The sequence below is a fragment of the Typopeltis vanoorti genome, chromosome 25 (assembly GCF_054136105.1).
Source record: "Typopeltis vanoorti isolate ZY-2024b chromosome 25, IOZ_Tvanoo_1.0, whole genome shotgun sequence".
In the NCBI taxonomy this organism is placed as follows: Eukaryota; Metazoa; Arthropoda; class Arachnida; order Uropygi; family Thelyphonidae; genus Typopeltis; species Typopeltis vanoorti.
The window spans coordinates 54470826-54490671 of record NC_143573.1 but is presented as its reverse complement, the minus strand read 5'-3'; the positions used below and the strand labels follow the sequence as shown (position 1 = coordinate 54490671).

General features: G+C 35.4%; 1 protein-coding gene across 1 annotated transcript in view; it reads right to left on the bottom strand.

Annotated features, from left to right (window-relative positions):
* The window catches only part of LOC150092754 (short transient receptor potential channel 5-like), a 235133-nt gene that overhangs the window by 185871 nt on the left and 29416 nt on the right, over positions 1-19846 (bottom strand). Inside the window, exon 3 of the mRNA XM_090414270.1 lies at positions 10128-10425. Within this exon, the coding sequence (XP_090270396.1) occupies positions 10128-10425 (298 nt within the window). The remainder of the gene's footprint in view (positions 1-10127; positions 10426-19846) is intronic.

Below are 19846 nucleotides of genomic sequence, written 5' to 3'. Positions count from 1 at the left end.
GACTTCACATGCAAACTTTGTTTGCTTACACTTGGACAAAGGATTAAAACAAGAATATAACTTCTTTGCATCTTTAATTTACAGTATAACCAAGTGGAAAATCTTTCAACATCTGTCTCTAATCCAGAGTATTTTAGTAATAAGCTGTTACACCTTTTGACAACTTGTATATGGAAATATGACTTCTGCATTACTTCAATTATTTGGTTCCATGTGTTGTCCATTACAATTAGGGGTCCCACTGTTAACCAAATTGTTACTGTTCATGTATTGTGAAAAATTGTTTTTGGACTCTGAAGATGTTGGATATAATACCAGTGAAAGATCAGCAAATAAGTTATACAAATATTAATTATTTTATTATTATTCTGTGTTTTGAATAAATAACATCAAATAAATTGACATAATAACCTAACAGTATAGTGAGCATCACCTGACACTTGGATATTTAAAATTTGTAAGTAAAATGTCCTCTTTGGACTCAGTTGAACAAACTGTATTCTGCACTGACTTAAACCACACACACACACAAAATGCATGCATGCACAAACAGGATGATATAATATGCTAAAATTTTATCCTGAGGCTGCTAAAGCCTCCAGTATTTTTGTCAATGACTAAACAGTAAAAACTAGCTGCTGGGTTTTTACCGTTTTCGAGATAGATCTATTAGTTCTCTGGAAGCTAAGATGGAACTACATTAAAAGATAGGGTGGATGAGGTAGAGATGGCAGTATTAAAGATATTGCAAGAGCTTGATGCAATATCTTTAATACTGCCATCTCTACCTCATCCACCCTATCTTTTAATCTAGTTCCATCTTAGCTTCCAGAGAACTAACAGATCTATCTTGAAAACGATAAAAAATATGCAAGAAAATTAACATGGCTGCTAATTTGGCAATTTAAAGTATTGAACATGAGAAATTTCTAGTGAATGGAAAGAGGGAAAGATAATTTTATTATATAAGAATGGAGCTAGGATTGATACAACCAATTACAGACTAGTCCATATCTTTGGAGTAGTTGTTCAAGTATAATAGAGGACAGACAGAAGCTGCATGAATGCAGTTTACAATAGAAACTGCATTCATGCAATTTAAATAGAAATGAGTTTACAATAGAAACTCAAGCGGATGAGTATGCAAAATAGACTTCTGAGAGAGATATGAGAGTGGCTAAATGATAAGTTAGCAGTTAGCTGATTATTAATAACAGTGGCAATGATCTGGAAAGATACACTCAGTTATATACTGATGATGCAAAGTTGGGTCAGGTGATAAGGATACATATCTGATACAGAATCCTTGTGATAGACTGAACAGACTGATTCTATGGGCAATGTTAGTGTCAGTTTTATGTTGCTAAGGGCAAGATTATATTTTAGACTAAAGATATTGCAGACTTAGTATCTTATTAATGAGAATTTGCTATAAGTAGTTGATGAAACCAGAGACTTAAGGTGATATGGACAGCAAGTTGCAGTTTAGTGCCACATTGCTAAAGCGATTAAGTCATCACATTGGATAATTACACAAAAGAGAATACTAACTTATAGGAATAAAGAAGTTAGTTGCCCTCTTATAGAATAAAATGAGCATTCATAAGACCAGATCTGGACTAATAGGTTTGGATATGGTCAACTGGGTTTCATTCAAAATGATTGAGCAGTGGGTAATCAGTGGGTAATACTGATCTGTAGAATACTGGGTGATATTGACCTGTGGTTTGCCTATGAAGACAGACTGAAAGAATGTGGTTTGAGAAACAGAAAGAAAGGAAATATGACAGAAACAGCAGCAAGATACAAATTACTACAATTGAATGTAGAGGAATGTAGGAAGTTAAAGAAGTTGGTGTTCTCACAACAAACAAAAGTATTAGGGCAGGGAAATTAGTTCATATATCAAACAGAAAACCAGCAGGATCTTAGCATTATTGTTAGCTTTGGTCTTTTCTCCAGATTTTTCCACAACAATTCTATTAGTCATTTCTTACTCTGACTCTGATATTTTAGATCTCTATCAGCAACCAGCTTTTTCTTTGTGTTGGCTATCCTCTCCAGTGATTTAAAACACTCCTCTGCTTTTTCCTAAGCAGAACTTTTGGGTTCATAGGCACAAACAAGTCTCATTGTCCAATTTCCCATTTTATAATTTGCCCACATCACTATACTTGAAAGTTTAATGATGAATACTATAGCTACTCCTTTCATTTCCTAATTACTATTGCCTGAAATATAATATATTATAGTTATTATTTAGCAGTATCTAAGTTTCTGGTCTTAGTTTCAGTAACCCTAATTATGATGATATGACCAATTTCTAATTCTTCTGCAAGTGATACTGCTCATGCTGATGGTGCCTATCTTCAGTTCTGCTGAGAGTGAATTTGTGCCAGTAGATGGCTTTTCATTGTTCACCTCAGTTTCCTGTTGAAATAATGCAAATATTATTTGCTTGGCATAGTTCCAAATTGCCAGCTCATTCACATTTAACAATTACATGTACCATGACAAGGTGACAATGCATTGGGTCAAAAGCCCTGGTCAGTTCTTTGCATTCCTTAAAGGCTATGTGGAGGTCTCACCACCTAGTTATCTAGCTTTAATCCACATAAGCAGTTCAGATTAATGATACTAAATGTTCAGATCAAAAGTTCAGACTGTTGTTTAGATAGATGGGATGTAGCAAAGTAGAAAAGTCTGTGTGCATATGAAAGGCCTTAAATACAATTCGCACCATCTCAAGTTTGTTTATGAGTGATTTTTTTTTATGTTGCTCCTACCCATAAAAGGTTATTTGCAAACCTATAGTACATCCAGAGCAGACCATCTGGATAAATTTGTGTGAAAGGTGATGACAGAGGGGAGGTCAAGGGGAGAAGTGGTTAAATCACATCTAAGAATGAAGTATGTTAGTAGGATGACTTGTAATTACCTAGACCTAAAAATGAACAACTGTTTCTATATAAATGGTAGAAAAATCAGAAATAAGAGAAAGGAAATGTTGCATTGATCAAGTTTACCCAAAAATTGTTGAAATAAGTGAGCCACAGTCAGATGTGGATCCTCATTGGAAAAGATATTTGTTTCAGTAATTATTATTATTATTATTACATGACACCTCCAGGGAATCCAAGGACTCATTGAGGGAGGGCACCTACTCTACAACTCTCTGTCACCACCACTCATTCCACCAACTACAACTAACTGCAACTACACTAACGACATCTACCACCACCACCACTAGTAATGAAATACCATGAGTTGGCATATTGAAAAGAATTATAAAACCAAAGAAAAACTCAAACAAAACTTTATTAGCATAGAATTTTCACCTAAGTATCATAGGCATCATCAGTACAAGATAACAGAATGGCAATTAAACATTAACAGACAATTCTAAAAAGTGCCACCAAAGTAACTAATGTAAGATAATTATAAAAGGTCAGTAATTTCCTAACTTATTAAATATATATATACCGAAACCTCTTTTTACACGACAGATACGTTCCTAAAAATGACATGTAAATAAAATTCACGTAAAAAGAACTACTGACTAAATAGAAAAAGTGAAGATTGGTTCCAAACCTGAAATATAAGCAAAATAATGAAATAAACAAACATTAAATTCGTTAGGATCATAAGATTTTTATTTACATTTCATGGAGAACACACATACATATAATGAATTTTAATAACTTTAATAAAAACATATTCATTTCAGTTGTTTGCTAAGGATTCTATAAAAAATTATGTTATTCGTTATCAGTTTCTAACAATAAACGTGAAAGCATTCATTTTCGTGAGATTGTAATAATGGTATTATCGTCATCGACTTCCATCTCAACTTGTGGAATTCTTCTTGTCATGTCTTGAACAAAAGTACCACTGGTTGTTTCAGTAGTTTTAGGCATGAACTCGGTTATTAATTGCTGTGTTGATGCTTTAGATAAGTCACGATATAATTCTCTGTATGAAGACATTAACAACTTAAGCTCACGTGAAAACTTCCCAGCACGTTCTTCATTTAGATCATGTCAGGCAAAATAATTGCCTAAATTACTGGCCAGTTTAAGACCTTCTTTAATTATATCAGCAGTAAAAGTAGGATTATCTTGATGATTATCATTAACTTCTTTGCTTTCAGGAGTCTCAGAAACAATCTCCACTATTTCGTCTTCACTAAGAGGTTTATCAATTAACAATTCTTCGATATCTGCCGATGTAAGATTATCGAATCCTTCTCCGCCAATTTCACATGTCAATCTTATTATATTGGGGAATTATGCAGTATGATTGAAGGGAACAGGAGCATTCTCTTTAACACATGTGGGCCAAATAGCTTTCCAGCATGCATTCATAGTTTCTGGTCTCAATTCAGATAATGATAATCGAACCTGATCAAGACAATCCATAATTGAAAATTTTTTTCCACACATCCATAACTGACAGTGCTTCATCATAATTTAGCTTATTCAAAATATACTGAAATGTTCGTCTGACATAATATGTTTTAAAAGTCGCAATTATACTCTGATCTAGAGGTTGTAGCAATGATGTGGTATTGGGCAGCAGAAAAAAAATTCGCACATTTGGGTGTTCTATGGCAGGATGACTGGGTGCATTATCAAGAATCAAAAGCACTTCAAATTCGAGACCCTTGTCATTCAAATGCTGTCTAACTTCTGGCACAAAATGTTTGTGGAACCACTCAGTGAAAATATCAATGGTCACCCAAGCTTTTTTGTTGGCCATCCAATGAACTGGCAATTTTTGAAAATCTATGCCTTTTAATGGCAGTGGTCTTAATGATCGATTTATGAGCAGTGGTTTTAACATCCGATCTCCTAAAGCGTTCAAACAAATAGGAGTGTTATGCGATTCTTTGCTGCTTTGAACCCACCAAGAGTTTTTTGCATTTCTGATACGTAAGTTCTGTTTGGCATTTTTTCCCAGAAAAGGCCGGTTTCATCCATATTCCAAACTTGCTTACGAGTGTAACCTCCATCTTCAATTATTTTAGCAAGTTTTTGTGGAAATGCTTTAGCAGCTGTTTCATTAGAAGAAGCTGTTTCACCTTTAATTTTTATATTATGAAGAGCATATCTTTTAATAAACTTAGCCAGCCAACCATTGCTCGCATGAAATTCATATTTTTTCCTCGATTGAGATGAAGTATCTGGCTGCAGTTTTTTAATCTGTTCATAAAATCTCAATGCTGATTGCATTATGGAATTTCCATCAACTGGCATTCTTTTTTGTACATTATCTTCTATCCACATCACTAAAGCTTTTTTGGCCTTTTCTAGAACAACATCTCTTCTGTATGATGATAATTTCGCACTCAATTTTGTACCAGAACATACCGCTTTTCTAATAGCCTCTTCATTTTTCTTTATAGATCTGACAGTTGATTCACGGACTTCAAAATGCTTATCCACAGCCTTCATACCTTCCCCAGTTTGAAGACGATCTAAAATTTGAATTTTTATATCCAAGGAAACGGCTTTCCTTTTTTTTTTTTTTTTTTGGTTATTGGCAACATTTCGGTTATCATGTGAGGGCTGGTTCGGTTAACGAAATGAAAGTTTGAAAATTACATATAGCTTGCCATTTATTATTTCTTGGCAAAATTATTAATTTTATAACGCGATTTTTATTTTGATTTCACTTAAAAAATGCAAATGCGGTAACTGTGTTGTCTACTCAAACACCAAATTCAAACTGCTAAGAACTGTTTTTTTATGTGCGGTCAGTTATGTAATTCGGGGAATTCCCAATAAATGAAATTCGTAAGAATTTAGAATTTTCTTAATTGAAATGAGAATGCAATTCTACAAAATTCTCAGAATTTTCTTGAATTATGGATTTTTTCCTAACTTAGAGTTTAGGTTGGTCACGTAAAAGTGAATAAAAATCGCATAAAAAAAAATATTTTTGATATCCCAATTCACGTAACTCCCAATTCGCATAAAAAGAGGTTTAGGTGTATATATTTAGACAAAGTTGGGAAAGATTAGCTGATTTAAAAAGTACTATCTACCACAAAAGTGATAGACACAGACCATCAGATCTGTTTAAGTTTGGACAGTGAAACAAACTTTCATATGGTTATAAAGCTGTTCAATGAGGAAATAACTTTTATGAAGAACTTTTGTCTTCTAATGAACTATATGTTTAGTGTAAATACCATGCTCTGCAAGTCCATGTTCAGGTTCATAGTATTTAATATAAGACTTGTGGTCTTCTAGCCAAAATAAGAAGATCTTCCTGTTTGTCGAAAATAAGATAACTCACAAGAGCAAGGAATCTGGTAGATGCTTGGATAATTGAGAGGTGTAAGTGTTCCACTGGGAGTTTAACATGAGTTTTCCTCCAGTTTTATAATTCTTTCCAATTGGAAAAAAGATGAAGAGGGGTATGATATATTTCTTGAAGATAAAAATGGCAGAAAGAGAGGAAGCAGTGTTGCTTATGATAGTAGAGGACTTATGTGCATGCAAGGTGGAGATGCAAGAGAGAAGTAGTGGAAGTTGATTTTACAGAAGAATGGTGTAAGGTAGAGGTGGACAGGATGAAATGTTTAGTTGAATGTTGTTATAGACATGGCAGTGTGGAGGGCAGTAACAAGAAAATGTACAAGCAAATTAGTATAGAAAATAAGATGGATGAGGTCTAAGGTATCTTTGAGTGGGACATTGGTGGAATATCCAAAACTGACCATTATGTCAGCATGTTGGAGTGAGAGGTTTTCTATACTGGCTTTAAAGGGGACCGAGAGTTTTATGAGTGAAGGTGTGTTGCCAGTATATTGTGTGAGCACTTTGGCTAAATTTGTATGTGGGGAATCAATGCCATCCACAATGGCATTGATTCCCCCTAGATATATGGACTACCAAAAATCAATTTTGCTTGTGGATTTTTGGTAGTCCATATATCTGGGGGGGGGGGGTCCTAGAGTTAAAAGGTTTTAGTCTGGTAGTCACTTCTACAGGCAAAGAGGTAACCTTCTTAAGGAGCCTATGGAGTGTTCTGATTTGGGTGTTGGTGAGATCATATTCTATAGGGAGGTAGGTAGACCGATCTAAAAGTAAAGAGGCAAGCTTACTTGTGTAATCTGATTGGGTTAGAACCCACAGGGGCATTTCCCTTATTCGTTTTAGTAATTACTATTTTTCTCATTAATATGCCATGGTAATATTACTATTACCAAGGCATTACAGCATGGCAATAAAATAGTTTATTACCATGCTGTTTTTCATTTCTTGCAGAGCTTTGAATTTTTCTTTTGATAGGTTGCTTTTTGGTGGTTTGGCTTGGGTAAGAACACTGGCTGCATCCAGTCTGATATTGTTGGCAATATGGTTGGGAAGGCTGTGGATACCTCATTCTACCTGTATCATTATTTCTTCTGCAGTGATCTTTTTTGGTGCTATAGAGAAGTTGTGGCCACACACACACAAGTGTGCTGATAGCTTCAGGGTAAGATATGATAGGTTTATTACCATGCTGAGGTAATAAAGGCAGTTGAGGTTTGGAAGCTGACCTGATTTTTAAACTTTCAAATTTTTTAATATGCCAACATCTTATTCTTTGAATTTCTTTTTCTGCTAAAGCATTCAAGATGTCGGAAAGGATTGTCCAAAGGTCGACATTCAGTGCAGCAGCAAGCTCTACCTCTAGCGCATCAATAGTTGTGATGGTGGCTGCAATCTGCTCCTGTAGAAGAGAAGCTAGTGCATCTGTATATTCATATATTCCTACTTAGTGATTACTGAATATGTTATTTTTCTTTTAAAATAATTATAGAAGAGTTTAACACATTTGCTGCCATGCTCCTCGGACATAGTTTGTTCCCACACGCCAAACGCTTTTGCGTCTTCAAAGTCACTACGAGCAATCTGTAGCCGGCTTGTCAGACAGAATTTTGTTTCATACACCAACTACGAGTAATCTCGTATCAGCCCCACCCATATATTGCATACGCTGACGAATGTGTTTATTGTGTCTAGTCTCTAAAAGTCGTGGCAAAACTCAAGAAAACCTTGAGTTTTGCCACAACCAGTAAAAGAAAACTTACTGATAAAGAATTAGAAGTTTATGCTAATATCAGCGATGATGAATTTAATGAATTCATCATCGCAAATGGAAGGATAAGAGGGAAGTTCTTTCCATTTCAAATATGCACAAATTTTAAATGGTTGAAGCAAAAAATCGGAATGGTAAAATTCAATTAAAACCAAATATCGTTAGGAACTATAATTTGGGTATGTCAGGCATCGATCTTTCTGATCAAATGCTTTCTTACTATTCCCCCTTACAAAAGACAATTAGATGGCCAAAGAAATTGGCAATAATAACAAGTTTCGCATCGTTGTTTGTTTCGTGTACATACTTGGCATGGCTTTGTCGGCGAATATTTTTTTTTCTGTAGGTGGTAAAATTTCCAATTTTCAAAATCAAAATTTATGCGCATTCGAAATGCGCAGAAATTTTATAATATAATTACAGGAAACGCAATGACTGCATTAAAATTTAGAGATCAATTTATCTCAGGTTTTGTTGGAATGGATAAGCGTACAGCATCACAGATTATCAGCAGGATTCGGGATCTTCATTATTTGGAAATTTTACCACCTACAGAAAAAAATATTTGCCGACAAAGCCATGCCGAGTATGTACACGAAACAAAAAACGACGCAAAACTTGTTATTATTGTCCTGTTTGCCAAGAAAAACCGCTATTGTGTGTGGAAAATTGTTTTAAAGTGTATCATTAGTAATTTGAATAAATTGGTTTTTATTTTATTGATTTCATTTTATTATTTTTATTGATTTCATTTTATTATTTTTATTGATTTTTATCAGTTTTAAGTTGATTTACAAATTACATGTCATTCTACGGATTAGCTCGTGCTTGGCATAGGAGGTTGTAATCGACATACGAGTATATTCGTAGTTGGCTTCTGAGGCACATACGTAATATACTATATTTCAGTTGAAATTATTTCCCTTATATCAAGCCCCTAGACATGCTCTCCACTTTATTCAGAATCCAAGGGTCCAAATTAAGGTAATTATACTAAGGGTTAACTCGTGTTTGGCATAGGAAGTCAGTAAATCGACATACGAGTATACTCGTAGTTGGCTTGTGAAGCTGATATACGAACGACGAGTATACTCGTAGTTGGAAGCGAACGTGTTAATACTTTTTTTTTAAACTGCATTAATTTGAAACTATATTAATTTGAATTTACTGTCAGGATGGTGTTTTAGAGGTGAAATAAAGATCAATGAAAGAATACAGACTCTTTGGCATGTTGTCACCCATACATAGAAAGAGCATCTGAACTTCATGGCATAACATGACCTTGACAATGCATACCAGACTACTTCGTCTCCCTTCAGAAGTGATTTGACAATGCATTGAAAGCAGGATTATGCACTGGTCAATCTTGACTCCTCTTGATACATTGCTGTCAAGTTTAGTCTCACATACTATGGGCTGCAGAATCACTTTATTGTTGTGTCCTCAAATCCTTGAATGTCCACAATACGTTTGACACACTGAAAGGGTGATACTCATACTAAAAGTTTGAATAAATAGGAGGAATAGGAAACAGAAGCCAGATCGCCTGCTATGGAGACCAAACTTCAAACTGTATATGTTATTCAGATTAAAATCTAATCCAATAAGCAAAGTGGTGGTGTTTTCCTGGATGATGAAAGTCATCTACCACCAAGTTGGTTTAGTTGGCATTCCCTCTAAACTAGGAAGATGTCCCTTTATAGTGGGATTACTCATTCCCAGAGTCCATTAAGTAACAAGCCACACAATGAGGAGGTGGAGTTTGAAAAATGACTAGGAGAGATTGTATAGTTTGCTTCACCAAGTCATTAGTGGCTTTATTTTTCATTTGTTGGAATTACTAGGAGAGAGTCCATGTGGAACTCTGAGTTTTACAAATTAAAACTTTCTCCATAGTCTTAACAACTCAAAACAATAAAAGCTTTATTGTCCTCCAGATTTGTAGAAGAAAATGGGTGAGAATGGAAAAAGAAACACAGAGAGAGATTCCTGAACTCTAACATAATGCAAAAGAACACAAAAAAAAATACACATACCTGTTCGTGGTGGTCCTCGTTCAAATTTTGTCTTGTCCATGTGAAGCAGGTAAAACACCAGGAAGATAAACATTATATAAGATGCCAAGTGACTAATATACTTGTGTACAGGAGATTTCCATTTTCTTACCAATTTTGAATTAGGAGCACAAAGTGATATTAATGCCATTCCTGGTAAAAGTACTATCCGCTTCAATATTAAAAGAAATCTCTCTGGAGCACTAAGCCTTGGCCATGTTGTGTAACCTTCGAGCCATACTGTTGTCAACAGCTGCTGCACTGCTGGATGAGCTACAAACTTGAATGAAAAATAATAAAATAAAAGCTAAAAATAACTTTTAAGCAATATATTTTTCTAATATGCAACTTATTAAATTTCAACTGCAAATAGGCAATTGAAAAAAAGAGCAATAGTTATCATACAACATTGTTTTCAATATCGCTAGTATTGAGATTTTTCCACTTATGTAAAGAAGGACACTTAAGATGTGACTGGAGATGATACCACGATTCTGTTTACAAAACAGTCAAGTCGATAAAGATTTCAGGATGTTTTGGTGATAATTTTCACTGCCTGGCATGAGAGCACTATCATGGTTACCAAACACCTGAAGTAGTTTGAAAAAAGTTCTTTTGGTCTCATGAGTAGACCCACAACTACTCACACTACAGTTTATAACTTTTATGGATAGAATTCATGTTAACAGGATTATCAGGATAATGATGCTTTGGATATGAAAAGTAAACAAGCAACAGAGTTAGCAGTGGTTGAGGGAACAAATGATTTGGTTGGACATTAATGAAGATGTAAGGATGGATATCACGTGGTTATTGAGGAGAGGGAAAGATAACAGTGCAAAATCTGTTGATAAGAATTGTTGTGGCAGAACAGTGAGAAGAAAAGGGAGTGGAGTTTGGAAATATGTGAGATACATTTGAGGAAAGGATGTATTTGTACAAAAGTGACAGGTCGCATGATCAGTCCGACCCCATGGAGGTTGGATATTAATAATAATTTAAATAGATCTGGTGTGAGTCGGCTGGAGAAAGTGTTGCTAGAAGGAGGAGCAATAAAAACAAGAGACTAGAAGAAGAGGTGAAGTAAAAGATCTGACACTACTGCTATTTCCACTTCTATTGTATTATTAATATTTCCACTTATCACTTTTCTCACTCTACTGCTATTTATACTCTACATTTATGACCACTGCAATGGTCATAAATGGATATAGCAGTAGTGATATGATGTTGATGTGGGAAAAGGAATGCAAGATGGACAGGGGAAATGGGCAAGATCGGAATGGGCAGGGAGAATGTGTATAAGGAGAGTGGATGTTGGAAGTAGTAATAAATGTGTGTATGGGGATGGTAACAATAGAAATGGGATGTAATGGAATAAGCAGTTGAATAGGAAGAGATAAGTAGGATAAGTGATGATAAAGGTGATTGGGCAAGGACAGGTGGACATGTGTGGGGAAATCACAGCCAACAAGTGGCATGGGTAGGAATAGTTATAGGCCTAAGAGTGAAGTGCTGTATTTATTTATGAATGCTAGGAGCATCAAGAATAAGAGAGATGAAAAGGTTTTGCTGAGTGAGTTTATTCACTAAAAAAATTGTTGGAATAAGTGAAATATAAGTGAATAGAAATGAAAGTATAATGTTTTCATGAGAATAAAAAGGACAAGAAAGTGGGGGGGGGGGAATTGCTGTTGTTGATTAATTATTATTATGCCCATATAAGGTATGCAAGGAAATAGTTGCAATGGCTTTGAGGCAATATGGTGTGAGGTAGAGAATGACTGGAAGAGAGATTTAGTTGGATGTTGCTATAGGCCAAGAAATATGTATGGTGGTGATGAGAAAATGAATAAGCAACTTGGTTTAGTGAACAAGGGAAGGGTGATCACGAGTGGAATGAAGCGAAATGCATTTCTTGAATTTCTGAGAGGCAAACGTCTTAGGCAGTATATAAGAGGATCATACAGGGATCAAGAGTATTAGATTTAATTATTTCTTTGGATGTGATTATGAGTGGGGTGTCACCCCCCCCCCACACACACACGCCCCCCCCCCCCCCCCCCCCCCCCCCAGAATGACAATGAGGTGATCATCTAGGCAGTGGTCAGCCATATGAATACTTCATGTGAGGAAATGAAGCATATGGAACTATAAGGGAAGTGAATATGAAAAGTTTAGGAGACAGCCTGAAGCTGTAGCATGAAATGAGAAGTCCAGAGGAAAGGAGATAAATGCTGCTTAGACATTAATGAAGAGATATTTAACAACATCAATGTGCACATGTATTCTGGGAAAAAAAAAAGAGGCTCAATAAGATAGGTGTCAAATGAAAGAATGAAGGGATTAAGCATGAAATCTGGAAAAAGAAAAAAGAAGAAGAAAGCACCGTGAAGGTGGCATATGATGAATAAAGAATGAGTAATATTTAGTCACATGAAGAGGATGAAGAAATAAAGAAGATGAATCAGTTGGTAATGACATCAAAAGTGCAGTTTGAGTTAAAATTAACAAATCAGGTCAAGAAAAATCATAGTTATTATTTTTTTTATATATGACAAGCAGAAGGAAGAATAATCATGGTGAGATGATGTTAACGGATGAAGAAGGTAGATTGGTAACTGCAACAGAAAACATAGCTGAGGCAATTTAATAAACAATTGATCAGGACATGTTAAAATTATTAGTGTGAAATCATGAGATGATCAGGTGTAGAGAAAATGAGAGAGGATGTTTGTGATTGTCCGTGGTGGCCGGTAGATGGCATTGGTTGTGATTGGAAGATTGAGTGGTGGAGGCAGAGAGTTGTGGAGTGGGTGCCCTTCCTTGATGAGTCATTGGACTCCTTGGAGGTGTCACGTAATAATAATAATAATAATAATAATAATAATAATAATAATAATATCTGTTTAATAAGAGCCTTGCAAAAGCACAGGTCCCAAGGGAGTGTGAAGTGAACAGGTAAAATTGTTCCATTTCACAAAACTCGTGAAGGCTGTAGTTAATAATTATAGGCCAGTCTGTATGTGTACAAAATAGATAATGGAGAGGTCAGTGAGCCAGGATACAGAAATGGGTTGATATAAGCAATATTCTTTGTGATTGTTAGAATGGGTTTGTTAAAGGGAAGTCATGTTTTACAGATTGATTTATGCACTATAACAAGGTGACGAATGCATTGGACATCTCCCTTGTCCAATGCATTCGTCACCTTGTTATAGTGCAAAAATGTGGTTTATATAGATACAGTGGTTTATATAGATTTTGCAAAGGCTTCATGAACTGCCACATGACAAGCTGTAACTAAACTGAAATGAAAACAGACCATTATCAATATTATTATGATGATTATGGGCAACTCCAAGGAGTCCTTAGACTGACTGAGGGAGGCTCTAAATATCATGACAAGAACTATTTAACATTTGCACAGTATCTATCATATTGTGCTTTGAACTCGTTCATAGTCATGCCAGAGTCCGCAACAGACTCTGGCAACCTATTCCAGTCATTTACAACTATCCAAGCAAAAAACCTAGTTCTAAAACCTTTGCTAACTAAACTCTTACCCAGTTTGCATTAATTGCACCCTAGTTCTCCCACAACCAGATGTGTTCTGAAAATTTCCTCTGAATTAATCTTGTAAAAACCCCTTCAGTAATTTGTATGTCTCAATCATATCACCCCTTTTCTGCTGATCAACCAGTTTCTGTAATCCACAAATCTTCAATTTGTTCTTGTAAGGTTCATTTCACAGCCCTGCTACCATCATAGCCACTTGCCCCTGGATCCTCTCCTCCTCCTCCTCCTCATCACCAAGAAACCCTGGCACCCAGATCTGCATGCAGTAGTCAAGTTGTGGTTCTTACAGGCTCGATAAAGAGGAACAATAACCTGCTTGTCTCAGCTCGTCAAAGTAGTCTTCAGTAACCAAGTGATCTGTTGAGCTGCTTTAGCCACTTTTGCTATGTGCCCCCTAAACTTTAACTCTCTATCCACTAACACTCCCAAGTCTCATCTGGCTTCATCAATTTCCTGGAGTACAGTTCCACTAATGTGGTATACAGCTGGTAATCTTTTTTGACCCAAAAATTCATAACCTTATGCTTTGCTACATTGAACTGACATTTGAAGAACATTAGAAAATGAATGTTAGAAGTACTTTGGAAAGCTGGATATAAAGGGATAGTGTTCCCTCATATAAGTAATAGACTGCACCTGATGACATAAGTTTATGCAGTGATAATGAATAATAAGTCCCAGTAAAGATGTCCAAGTTGATAACTTAATTTCATAGCACTGAAATATAGGTTATGATGATAGATTGAAGGTGTGTAAATTGCAGTATCAGATAAACACCAGGAGTTAAATGATCAGCATATACAGTTGACAATATATGCTGATCATTTAACTCCTGGTGTTCAAAGCTCATAGGGTTCAAAGGAATAGTTTACTATAGTGCACTGTTTGATATAGTGAATTTTCATCAAACTAGGAAATTCATTTGGTGAATATGTGCATAAGAGCAACTATGTTATGTAACTGAATTTTTTTCTGATAATCACTCCCACGATAATGGGAGTAATTATGTCTATACACAAATGCCAGGAATATCAAAAACAAAGCAGTACAGTGTTTTCCTTAGTGAATACATTGGAGTCTCAGACTATGGGCATTAGTAAGACCTGGCTATCAGAGGCAGAAATACCAACTATCAAGTAGAAAGGATACGGTATTTTTAGGAAGAACAGACACAATAGGAGAGGAGGGGGGGTGTACTACTAATGATATTGGAAATTTGAGTCCAATTAAGAGAGAAAGTAATGACTGTAATACCAGTAACAACTTTTTAAGTGGCAGTAAGTTTGAAGCCATCTGGTGTTGTTAAATGAGGTTGTCTAACAGTAGGATAAACATGTGTTAAGGCTTAGGTGCTGGTTTAAATCATACTAAAATTTAATTGAATGAATACAGCACAAAGAGAAATAATTCAACAGCAGGTTTAATTTTACCTGCTTAAAGTTTTTTTTATCTACAGACACACTAGCTTTACTTTGTTTCATGAACAAATTAGCGCTACTAATGATAAATTATCCTACTGTTAATGCAGCCATTAGCTTAATCCAAGTTCAATTTTCTTCTATTCTCAACCCAGAATTTTGGAATATTCCATTCGATATTTCTGATAAATCTGCCTGCAAAGAATTTCAGAAAATAAAGGATAAACATATTAAAAATTATAACAATCTTTGCAGTTCTTCTCAATCTCTACAAGTTGTTATTAATCGTTCATCAAAAAGAGTCAACAAAACAGCCATTAGTGTCCTTGGTCAATTTTGCAATCACATCTCACTTGAGCAAGTTCCTACTTTAGAAATCATAGAGTGCAGTGCATAAAACTTACCTCCTAATGTTTTCAACAACATCAGGTTGGTTGGTTTATAGTTTATTTGGCACAAAAACTACAAAGATCATACTGTGCCATACTAAGGTTCCAACTATATATAAGCAGTAAAGAAAATTGTGAACAATATGCCTGTACAAAAATTAGACTCTACAAAGCAGCATCTACATGGAAACAGAATTGCTGCATAGGGCACAGCAACACACAAGGTTAAAGGTTACAATAGTACAAAAATTGTCAACAATACAAGTTAAATAAACAAAATGCATGTACAAGACACCAAGCTAAGGAATGCAGAATCTATATATAGTTAAAATTATAACAGATGTTTTTACAGCCATACATAAATAGGCAAAAAGGAATTATTATACAACATGCATGCATAAAAATAAAATTTGGCAATGTGGTATCTACATATAAACAAAATTACAAGAAGGTTACACAAATATACAAGGTGTCCTACAGCAATACATAATTAGTCAAAAAAACCAGTAAATAACAAGTAGGCACCAAAGTTCAGCTGCACAATGTAGTATCTACATATAAACAAAATTACTGGAGCATTTAAGGCAATACATAATTAGAAAAAATACAAGTTAATGAAAAAAATGCATGTACAACACCAAGCCAAGGAATGCAGTATCTACATATAAGATTACTACAATAAGATTATAACAAATGTTATTACAATAATACATAGAGTTAAAGATGAATTATTATACAATATGTATGTATAAAAATTAGGTTTAGCAGTGTAGTATTCGCATATTAACTAAATTACAACAAAGGTAACATAAGGCTACAGAGATACATGATTGATCAAAAATTAAATTAATGAATAATATATATTTTAGTACTCAACTCCTGCATATATAATCAAAAAACATTATATATTTTGTAATATATATGTACAAAAGTTAAGTGAAGCAATACAGTATTTACATATAAACAAAATTACAGTCAAATGTGCAAAATTAAAAACATCATGCAATCTGCTCGAGTCTGTCAGCATCTGCCTGAGTGCATATGGTCTAGCCAGGTAGGCAAAAATTTCATTCCTCTCTCGTGCAAAATGCTGGTACTCTACCAGTATATGATAAATAGTGAGATGTGTATTGCATTTTTCACACATGGGAGGGTCATTAGCTCTCAGTAAATAAGAATGTGTAAGATGACTCCACATAGGTCACCTATGTGGAACCTAGTGAGAACAACTTCCTCTCTTCTCTTTATTCATTGACTAGAATGCCAATACTTAATTTCAGGTTTAATGTCATATAATTTGTTTGTTAATGCTTTCTGCCATGATGACTGCCATTGAGCAATTAGCTTTGATCATATAAAATGTCTGCAGTCTATATATGGAACTGTCAAACAGTACTGAGCTGATTTAGCAGCTGCATCTGCAGCCTCATTTCCCTTAATTCCAATGTGGCTGGGAATCCAGCTCAACTGAACATCAAAATTAAAGATTTTCATTTTGTGAAACAGGTGTAACACCTCATAAAGTACTGAATGTGGAATATACATAAGAGAGAAGACAGCCTATAAAGAGTTCAATGAGTCTGTATAAATTGTACACTTTTGGTAGTAGTTTTCTTTCATATGAACAAGTGCAAGCTGAATGGCATGTAACTATGCTGTATAATTACTGCAATCAGGTGGGATCTAGTTGGAGATAATAATGTCAGGAAACAGCAACACAGCCAACAGAGGTATTAGTTCTTGAACCATCAGTTTATATAGGTAAGAAATCAGAGTGTGCTGCTCTGTGTGTATTAAACAATTGGACGTAGACAGATGATGGAGTATGAGATTTCTGTAGTTGACAAAGTGAGAGGTTGCAGGATGTGTCCAAACCTGCCATAGAGGGATGCTGTTATGTTTAGTGTGGGCAATGTTGTCAACATTTATACCAAGGGCTTACATAGTTCTCTTTAACATGCATACCAAAAGGACATATGAGTTTGAAGTGTGTGGTATTGAGCTTCCCAGTGCAGAGAAAAGAGACTAATCCATGAGGATAATTTGGGAGAGACTTTATCTTTAGGGCATAATTAAGAGACAACTGTTTCCATCAAAGTGATAGAGCTGGTTCATTTGCTTCAACATAAAGACTCTGAGTGGGTGATGGAAAAGGTACCAGTAGCTATCCATATACCCTGATGATGGATGGAATCCAACAATCGCAGGTTACTCTATGTTGCAGAACCACAGGCTTGAGACTCATAATCCAGTTTTGAACATATAAGTGCACGATAAAGATGGAGCAATGAAGTTCAATCAACACCCCACTCAGTAGAGGATAGGGTGTGAAGAAGGTTTAACGCTCTTTTGCCCTTTTCTCTTAGTTGACGAATGTGTAAATGTAAGTTTACTGTCAAAGATCAATCCCAATAACTTAGCTTCTGTAGCTACTGAAATAATAGTGCATCCCATTCTTAATTCAGGATCTGGGTGAAGAGTGATTTTTCGACAGAAGTGACAGACACTTTTTTTTCTGTTGAAAACCTGAACCTATTACTAAGAGTCCACAGAGAAACATGATCAATTGCTTTCTGAAGTCGTCTTTCAATTACCCTCATGTTATGGGAGTGGAAATAAATTGTTAAGTCACCAACATATAGAGCATAGTCTACAGTGGGAGGAAGCTGTTTGGTGATTGAGTTAATTTTAACAGTGAAAAGTGTCACACTACAGAGCCTTGGGGAACATCCTATTGTTGATGATATGATCGAGATAGCATATTTCCCACTCTGACTTGGAAAATTCGCCTGGAAAGAAAGTTTTTAATAAATACAGGAAGGTGTCATTTGAGACCTAGGTTATAGAGGTCTTTTAATATGCCATATCTCCAGGCTGTGTCATAAGCTTTTTTTCCATGTCAAAAAAAAACTGAAACAAGGTGTTCTTGCTTCAGAAATACATCTTTTATACAAGTTTGTAAAGAACCAAATGGTTTAAAGTTGAGCGATGTCTACAGAACCCACATTGTGTGTTGGAGAGAAGACTGTTGCTTTCTAAATACCAGAGAAGTCTGGCATTAACCATTTTCTCTAGTATCTTACAAAGACAGCTGGTCAGAGCAATGGGTCGATAATTATTTTCTTGTGTTGGATCTTTTTCTGGTTTTAGGATAGCAATGACAATTGACTTGTGCCAAGACTTTGGAAAAGCTTCCTCTGCAAATATTCTATTGTATAAAGATAAGGAGATCCATAGAAGATGATGGTAGATGTTTTATCATTTCATAATAGATGTCATCAGACCCTACTGCACTAGGGTGAGATACTAGGAGAGCTCTTTTTAGTTCCTCCTTAACAAATGGCTGATTGTATGGCTCAAGAACATTGGTAGAAAAATTTAGCCTTTGTTTCTCGTGTTGCTCTTTCAGAATTAAAAATTCAGGAGGATATGAAGCTGTTACTGAGATTCTGGCAAAAGTTTCTCACAGAGTGTCTGCAATGACTTTGAGATCAGCAATAACACTTTCATTATGATATAAGGTAGACAAACAATGTGTTCTATCTGTGCCTTTCATTTTCCGGATTTTATCCCATACAATTTTTGGACTGGTCATTTGATTAATTGATGTAGTAAATTGGATCCATGATTGTTTTTCACCCTGACATCTCACATAGCATGCTTTGGCTGGAGCATGCTTGAAAGCTATAAGGTTTGATGTGGTGGGATATCTACGAAATATATCCCATGCTCTATGTTGATCTTTTTTGGCTATCTGACATTCTGGGTTCCACCAATGCTTTGGATAGAGTGGAAACCGAGATTATGTTTTAGTGATGGAGGTTGTTGCTGCTTGGACAATGCACTCTGTTATATATTTTACCGCTTTATTGATAGGCATTTGACTGATGGCATCAGCATTAAATTTTGCAAGATGAGAGAAAGTGTTCTAGTCAGCCTGGTCCATTTTCCATATAGGCATCTGTGTGGGTGAACATGATCCTGTGAAGACATTGTGCAGAGAACAAGAAAGTGATCATTTCCACATATATTCTCTTCAATGACCCACGTGAGCAGTGGAAGAAATGGAAGGGGAGCAGATTGTAAGATCAATTGCAGAATATGAATGGGTAGGCATATGGAAGAAAGTATTCAGTTTATTATTTAAAAGGGAGAGGTTATTATTATCAAGAATTCTTTCAATGATTCGACCTCGTCTATTAGTGTTGGCACCACCCCATAGAGTATTGTGACCATTAAAGTCACCCATCAAAAGTGTGGGTTCAGGCAGTTGCGAGATAAGGTTATCAAGATAAATTTCATTTAACTCATCACT